Source organism: Myxine glutinosa, chromosome 7 (genome assembly GCF_964187855.1).
Source record: "Myxine glutinosa chromosome 7, kmMyxGlut1.1, whole genome shotgun sequence".
Taxonomy (NCBI): Eukaryota; Metazoa; Chordata; class Myxini; order Myxiniformes; family Myxinidae; genus Myxine; species Myxine glutinosa.
In genome coordinates, this window is record NC_136267.1 from 13,616,420 (window position 1) to 13,625,128 (window position 8,709).

Below are 8,709 nucleotides of genomic sequence, written 5' to 3' on the forward strand. Positions count from 1 at the left end.
TTGCTTTGATGCAGCAGCAACCATTTCATTGAACCCAATGTCAGTTTTCTGTGCTAATACTTTGCTGTGCTGATATTTGACTTTCTTCCTGGTGAGCCAGAATAAAGTTTTTGAAAATAATTATGGAGTACATTTTTTTTTCTCTAATTTGTTACCAGAGCCTGATGAAAATATATTATTTAATGGGGTGGGAGTCCATGAGTCATACTGAGGATCTGGTGGGTCTGTAGGTTGAAAAGAAAGTTCAGAACCACTATATTACAGACAACAACAACACCTTCCAGCAGTGGATAAACTCACAGGACGACTTACCCATATACCCAGGTGCTTATTACAGAGTAGCAAAATGCTATATTCTTATGGTGAATGCTAACAGGGGTCTACACCTTAATTCTAACAACGGATCCTCCTTACCCTTCCCTCACCCCCTCTCTCCAGGAACATAATAGTATTAAGTGCTTTGCTTGTTCCCTCAACATAACTCTATTCTCACCTTTTCCTGTATATCTGGAAGGTTCCAAACTTCGATCCGAGTGCCAAGCGCCAAATGGCTTGATTGGATTGTGAGAACAAATGAATGAAGTTGGTGGACCCATGATGCAAAATCAAATCTTCCATCCAATTCATTTCGCAACCTTGCAAGAAAGTGATTCACGAATATTTTTCCAGACCATATTTTTCCGTCTGCCTTTTTTGAAGCTTCAAATGAAGTATTACGAATCTTTTCAGACCAAATTTTTTTTAAGTAGCTTGTTATGCCTTCTTTTGGAGGAGCACAAATGACGTCATCAAACTGCAACCATACACCTGTGCACCAGGGTGGAGGTGGGGGCATGGGGAGGAAAGAGTAGATATACCAATTATTGTCCTGGTAAGACAGCTCAGAAAGTAAAACACTCAGCTTTGAGATGTCTTGTCTAGGTTTGATCTCTGTTAAGATGGCAAACCATGCAGTTTACTTGTTTCCAAGTAAATGATATATTTCAGCAATGCATTGGTCTAGAGGAGAATGGTAATGGAAATGATGATGGACATCAAGAAACAATTGTACTTGATGTTCAGAATGTTAAAAAAAAATTATCAACAATACAAATATTTTGCAATTGAAGTAGAACACCAAATGCAGTGGGTGTAGAAAATCTCAGGTATAAATGGGAAAGTCATTGGGGGGTGAGCATAAAAACTGTATTAGAAATGTCACAAGAAAGGATTTTCATACAAAATTCCTCAAAACAGCTCATGCCTTAATCTACAAAAGAGAAAAAAATAAACAAACATTCTGAGTATTGCGCTGCAATACATGTCCCCTACCAAAGTTCAAAGTGCCATAACTTTGTCAAAAATGATCGAATATGCAAATTTATGCACGGTTGATGCTGGTTTTGGGTCATTCCATGTCAAATCATCAAAGAATCTGCCGTCATCTCTCAGATTTTTGTAAAACTTTGGGAACCAATTGGGACCCATGAAAAACAGCTAGAACTCAAATATTTTTGCTAACAGCCTCTTAATTAGTGAGATACAGGTTAACGAACTTTGGACTAATTAGCGCGATGTCGCGAATTCAAATGGCCATATCTCTAAAAGTATAACACCTAGAGAGCTGGTTTTGGTGTCATTTTAAAGGTATTTTCATGCCCTATAAATTTGTCTGGGCAACATTTTCCTACCTCCAATCACAAAAAAGTTATCACAAAATATAAACTTCAATCGTGAATCCAAAAAAAATGTATCCTTCAAATTTCCTCAAATTCATCCCAGATGTACCTTATGATGTCAAGAAGCTTCCACATAAGTTTTGTGATGGCCACTCCAATAGTTTCTGAGATATGAGCAATAATGTACATGTACGTATGGCATATAGGTTCGAAAATCAGCATTTGTAATGTACATGTATTATACAATCATTCTAACCTAGCCATGACAGGGAACACAAGGAACAACCATCAATTGCTTTGAAGTATCATATACTTTCATTTTCAACTGGGCCTGAGGGGAATTCTCATCTGGGGAATTCCAACTGGGATTTCCCATGTGGGTAATTCGAGGTGATGCAACTTTCACAGTCTAAGATCCCCAGGGAAAGTCCAAGTTGGCTTAGTGTAATGCTTAGGCCTGCCACCAACAGAAATTGGCAGTTCACTTCTGAAGGAGCTGCAGAAAAATGACGACTGCCAAGGAAAAGTTCATCTTGAAGCAGAAATCCTGCTGCAATCCCTTTGGAGCTCATGAAAAACCAAAGTCGTCTGGCTTGAGAGCTGTTAGCCAAAAAGCCATAGCCGCTCATCCAAGCCTCAAACTGCAAAGTGCACAGAAAATCTGTACCCAGTGTCGTAAGAAACTGGCAAAAAGACAACCAGGTGTGGTAGAGACTCAGAGTGAAATACCATTACCAGTGACCAGCAGCGCTATTAGCAGTAGTGAGGACAATGATGGTGGAGGTGAATCACCAATACCAGGCAGTTCAGGGGAGTTTGAATTTCATTCTCCTGAAATGGAACTGAATACACTGAATGAGTCTTTGGGATTGATTGGAGAATCACCTATTCCAAAAAAGAGACTTGCTGCAGATAAATATGTGAAATCCAAAACCAAGAAAATCGGTGACACTGTGAAGAAAAAATTGGAAATCGCGACAGGATTGCCATCTAACAAACTCCAGGATGCAGGACAGGAGATGATAGAACAACTCAAGCACAAGTTTGAATCAAGTTTGAATCAAGTTTGAAACTTACACCTGGGATGATCGATCACAATGTCTCAGCCATAACTGGTTATGTTACAGTGGATTATGATGGTCACTGGTGGGTTGCATGTGTCATGGAACATACCCCAGAGAGGCATGAGGTGGATGTTAAGTTCCTCCATCCACATGGACCATCCCCATCATATACATTTCCGGAACCAGCAGACCCTCTCACTATTGACTACCAGGATGTGCTTACTACTGTTGAACCAACCACTGCAACTGGAAGGACATATTGTATTTCCAAGAAAGAAACAAGTGCTGCTGTTGCTGCATTGAAGAGGAAATTGAAAGCCTAAGTCAGGTTAGTGAACACTGTGTACTTGAACTCACTTATTGATTGTATAATACATTAAAAATGCTGATTTTCGAACCTATATGCCATACGTACATGTACATTATTGCTCATATCTCAGAAACTATTGGAGTGCCCATCACAAAATTTATGTGGAAGCTTCTTGACATCATAAGGTACATCTGGGATGAATTTGAGGAAATTTGAAGGATACATTTTTTGGGGATTCACAATTGAAGTTTATATTTTGTGATAACTTTTTTGTGGTTGGAGGTAGGAAAATGTTGCCCAGACAAATTCATAGGGCATGAAAATACCTTTAAAATGACACCAAAACCAGCTCTCTAGGTGTTATACTTTTAGAGATATGGCCATTTGAATTCGCGACGTCGCGCTAATTAGTCCAAAGTTCGTTAAGTCTGTATCTCACTAATTAAGAGGCTGTTAGCAAAAATATTTGAGTTCTTGCCGTCTTTCATGGGTCCCAATTGGTTCCCAAAGTTTTACAAAAATCTGAGAGATGACGGCAGATTCTTTGATGATTTGACATGGAATGACCCTTTTCAAACTTGATCTGAGGTATGCTGAGATACGTGTGTCACGCCTCGCCTCGTTGATAAGCCCGCAAGGTCGCTCCGTGGGGCGGCCTGCACGTATTGCACTGTGTGAATTATATAAATTATTACCAACTCACGGTCTGTGGTACTAGCGATTCAAGAGATATCCATTTTTTTAAATATTTTCGTTTAATTAACGATATCTGCCAAACCACGTGCCCTATCGCAAATTCCAAAAGGACATTTTAGTAGACTGACATGGTGAACAGATTTGTGAAGTTTCCCCTCGATTGGATCAAAAATGAGGGAGGGGCTCGGTTTTAAAGGTTCATGCTTAAAAACGTCATAACTCTGAAACCATCAGTAATTTATTATATTTTCCGGTTCACGATCAATGATCAATGTGTATATATATATGTTGCTCGGCTTGGCTCCGCCCCTCCCGAAAGCGCGCGCTGTGTCGTGCAGTTGACGTTCGCGAGACGAGGCTGAGGACGCGTGGTGCGGCTTGAGGAGAACTCGAGAATAAGCAAGAGATATCCATTTTTAAAAATATTTTCGTTTAATTAACGATATCTGCCAAACCACGTGCCCTATCGCAAATTCCAAAAGGACATTTTAGTGCTGAACAGATCTGTGAAGTTTCCCCTCGATTGGATCAAAAATGAGGGAGGAGCTCGGTTTTAAAGGTTCATGCTTAAAAACGTCATAACTCTGACACCATGTGATGCATGACATCATGCTCGCTGACCTTTTTGTTCGTCATGGGTATGCGATTCTGCCTGCAAAGTTTGGCCTCGATCTGTTCAGCCGTTGCAGAGAAAAAGGGGTTTTCGTGTTTTCACGAAAAACAATATGGCGACCGAACCACGTGACCTGTGACGTCATAATTACCATTAAAATATTCTACAGACAGAGTCCATCATATGGTGAAAATTTTATCTCAATCGGTCCAATTATTGCAGAGAAATTGGTTTTTAAAGGAAATTAAAGCTTAAAATGGCACTGAGTTAAGGATCATCAGAATTATCAGAATTACCAAAGTTCAAAGTGCTATAACTTTGTGAAAAATGATCGAAACGTCGTGAAGTTCGAACTTGACCTGTACCTTATCATGAGGAAACCATGTGCCAAGTTTGAAATCATTAGCATTAAGCGTTTAGAAAAAAAGTCCGGAAAACTGTTCTTTGCGTGACGGACTGACGGACTGACGGACTGACGGACTGACGGACTGAGGGACGGAGTGCAAACATATAGTCCCCTCCAGTGTACACCGGTAGAAGACTAATAAAAGAAAACTAGAACTGCTGCTTATAACTGTGAGCAGTTATGCCGGGTACCGAACACTGCCCATTCCAAAGACGATGCCATCCCACGCTGTCCGTGCCAATGACAATATCATCCCTCGTTCAATGACGATACCATCCTATTATGTTGTTGTTGTCAAACCATATTTCTCATGGTTAGTCTGTCCCAAGAAACACCACTTGTAACTATGAGCAGTGATTATATATGGGTGCTTACAAAAATGCAAGCCACGAGTAATAAAGTTTGATGAGTATGACATCATAGTTCACATGGTTTGGCAGCCATTATGGATCGACGGAAAGCATTTAAAAACCTTTTTCTCTGGGACCACTTCACCGTTTGAAGTGAAACTTGAAATAAATCATCCGCTACCCATGTGAAAAATGGTATGATCATTATTACATCATAGGTCACATGGATTTGCAGCCATATTGGATTGAAGGAAAACCTTTAAAAATTATTTTCTCTGAAACCACTTAACTGATGATGCTTTAGTTATCAAACTTTTATCGTATCGTGCGTATCGCATGGTGAAAAGGGTGCTTAGGTTTTGCAGTTCTGTTTCAAGTTTATTGTGATTCATATTTAAATTTAGCAAACGAGGAAGTTGCAATGCTTAAAAATGGATCCATGACTGTCCAGGCCCCCTGAGCTGCCTGTATTGTGCGGTTCGGTGCTAAAGTTATGCCTCTGAGGCCTATGTAGTTCTGCAATTACCAACCCTCAGATAGTCTCGCTACTGATGAGGAGCACCCTCTCCCCCCCAATCCTCCTCCCCTCCCCTCACCCCCCTTACCAGCATTGATTGGGTGGCCCTTGATTGATTGAATGAATGCATGAAATGAATGAATGCGGCAGTCTCAGTGATGTCCAGGAGGCTTCCGGCGGTGTGTTTGATCGACAGGGTTTTGAGCAATGATTGTAATGGAAGAACGCCTGAAGCCTTGAGAGTCGTGAGTGGTGCAATAATAGCTTCTGGCGCGAGTGGTTTGCCGACAACGTTTTGGGCATGCCTTGGCGTATCAGACTGGCACTCCCTTCCTGCCACGGCTGTCCTCCCTCTGCTCATGACTTGTCTGCTCGCCATGGGGCCCACCACCATGCCCGTTCCTGCTTCCCTCCGCCTGCCGCTTGGTCTGCGTGTGGACCTTGGTGTTTTCTGTTGCGTGTGCATGGGACTTCTGTGTAATTCTGCACAAGAATGACACAGATGGGCTGGAGGTGGATGGGCTGGAGGTCGGGGAGATGGTCATTGTCGCAGCCTCCATGGCTTCTTCGGTTTGGTTAAACTTCATGCAGAGCCTTGGTACAGCTTTATTTATTTATTTATTTTTCTCGCTACACTTCATGGTGCCTTTGCTGCGCACCACTCTAGTACTACTCTACCACAATTAATTGTTTTGTTCTAATTACTATGAACTACTTTATTATTTAGATATTTTTAATTGCAATATTTTATATTGTCTTTCATATTTTTCTTTTAGCTTTTTTTTGTGTTGACATAACTTGCATGTTATTATATCTTGATTAATAATTATTTTTATTATTGTAACCTGTTATTGGAATATTGTAACCTCATATTATTTTATCGATCAAGACTGTCTGCTCTCGCCAAAATCAAGACCCTCTGCTCCCCTTCACCCTTTCATTCCTCTTTTTTTCCCGCCTCTGGAACAAACTCCCACACTTTCAATCCCACTCCTCCCTCCAGGTCTTCAAAACAGCTGTTACCCACCATCTCTTATCTTCCCCCATCCAAAATCTTGATCTGTTCTACCCCCGTTAACACACCACAAATCCACCTTTTTCCAAATTCAGTCTTCCAGTAAGTTCTAGTTGAGTCAATTTGTTTTATAGCGTACACCCCGCCCCAACCCTCTCCCTTCCACAGATCTCCCGATGTCCCTGTTCTCTACTGTTGTGCTATCCTCTCTCTCCCCCTCTTGTCTCCCACTCCAATTACTATAAGACTCATGTGTGTTTCTGTTTATGGCTTTAAGTATTTTATGAGTCAGCTCTTACACAAGCCTCAAATTTGTATACAAAAAAAAAAAATCCTTCTTTTTCATGTTATACATGCATGCATATGTACTTGTAATTTTTTTTAATTATAAGTAGTACTTTTTAATTGTTTTCATTTATTTGTAGATTTATTACAGTCATTGCAATTTTTTTTGTCATCATCGTGATTTTCATTTTATATTGTAAATCATTCACAATTCAGCTTCTGGCTGCGATGATTTGATAATAAAACCAGGAATTCAATTGAATTATCACGGGTCCTCGATTATTATATATCGAAAGTTTCACATCAATTGGTTCAGTGGTTTGAAAGAGGATTTTTAAAGGTTTCAGGTTCTATCCAATATAGCCACCTGACTGAATATGAATGAATGATTGTTTTAAGGCCATTTTCCCCGCTAGAGCGGGGGTTAGCCTTGCGGGCCCCATGACAATCCTGTTTGAGGCAATGTTTTTATGGCCGGATGCCCTTCCTGACGCCCTTCCCACGTACTTACTTTTTCCACATGTGAAATTTGCATTTATGTTTATTTAAATTATACAATGGACTACAAAATGTAAATGTTTCATGATATTTGTTATATTATATCACCTTTATCTATCAATATTGTTGAAATGAAAATCAAATAGCTGTATGTTGAAATATTTTGAAAAAGTCAAAACTTTACATGGGGTGTACTTAATTTTTCACGTGACTATGTATGTATGTATGTATGTATGTGTGTGTGTGTGTGTGTGTGTGTGTGTGTGTGTGTGTGTGTGTGTGTGTGTGTGTGTGTGTGTGTGTGTATGTATGTATGTATGTATGTATGTATGTATGTATGTATGTATGTATGTATGTGTATATATATATATATATATATATATATATATACAGACTTGGCATTTAATATGGATTATATTTTTTTTCTTGACTTGGGTTTACTTTCTGAACTCGGTATATAAATCTGGTGAGTTTCTTTTACGCTTCGGTGATTTCTTTGTTAAAAGAACCATGTCACTGATTGTCTGTCGCAGCAAGAAGTCAATAACAGGATTATATCACAGGTGGCGTGACAAAATGTACGGACAGGTACATTTGACGATTGGCTTCACAATCGGGTATATAAGGGTTGTTGCGTTCTGTATTAGTGGAAAACAACTGCTGCACGTCTACAAAAGTTATTGCCGCTTCCCCTGGAGATGGTCCGTCAACTCGACAATGCTGTTTGTCATTTAGTGGTGGCTTTACGAAATTCCGGCATGAAACAGCGTGCTATTGCTTGGCAGTGTGGCATCACTCAAGGTCAGGTGTCAAAGATCCTGAAACGAAATGCTCAGAGGGGTGTCCCTACTCCAATACCGAGGCCAGGACGTCCCCGCAGAACCACAAGGAGGGATGATCGCCAGCTGCACCGGTTAGTCCGCAATGGCCGTACCAAGTCAGCTAATCGGCTTAGGGCTGAGTGGCAGCAACTGACAAATGTGCCTGTATCCAGAAGGCTAGTCAACCAATGACTGGTTCAAGCAGGCTATCGTGCCAGGCGTCCCCTGAGAAAGCCACGCCTGACCAGACAACACCGCCAGCGCCGATTGCAGTGGGCCAGAGAGCACCGTCAATGGCAGCCAGGATACTGCAATCACGTGATCTTCAGTGACGAGTCTAGATTTCTGGTCTATCGTCAAGATGGCAGCGTCCGAGTGCACAGACAAGTGCATAAAGCCTACAACGAAGATTGTATAGTGCCAAGAGTCCAAGCTGGAGGTGGTGGGGTGACCGTTTGGGCTGATTTTCATGCAGG

At 40.8% G+C, this 8,709-nt stretch overlaps 1 protein-coding gene across 1 annotated transcript in view; it reads right to left on the reverse strand.

Moving 5' to 3' along the window:
* Positions 1–449: 449 nt before the first annotated feature.
* LOC137418497 (uncharacterized) overlaps positions 450–8,709 on the reverse strand; it is a 164,958-nt gene continuing 156,698 nt past the window's right edge. Inside the window, exon 19 of the mRNA XM_078781286.1 lies at positions 450–807. Within this exon, the coding sequence (XP_078637412.1) occupies positions 473–807 (335 nt within the window). The 3' untranslated portion in view covers positions 450–472. The remainder of the gene's footprint in view (positions 808–8,709) is intronic.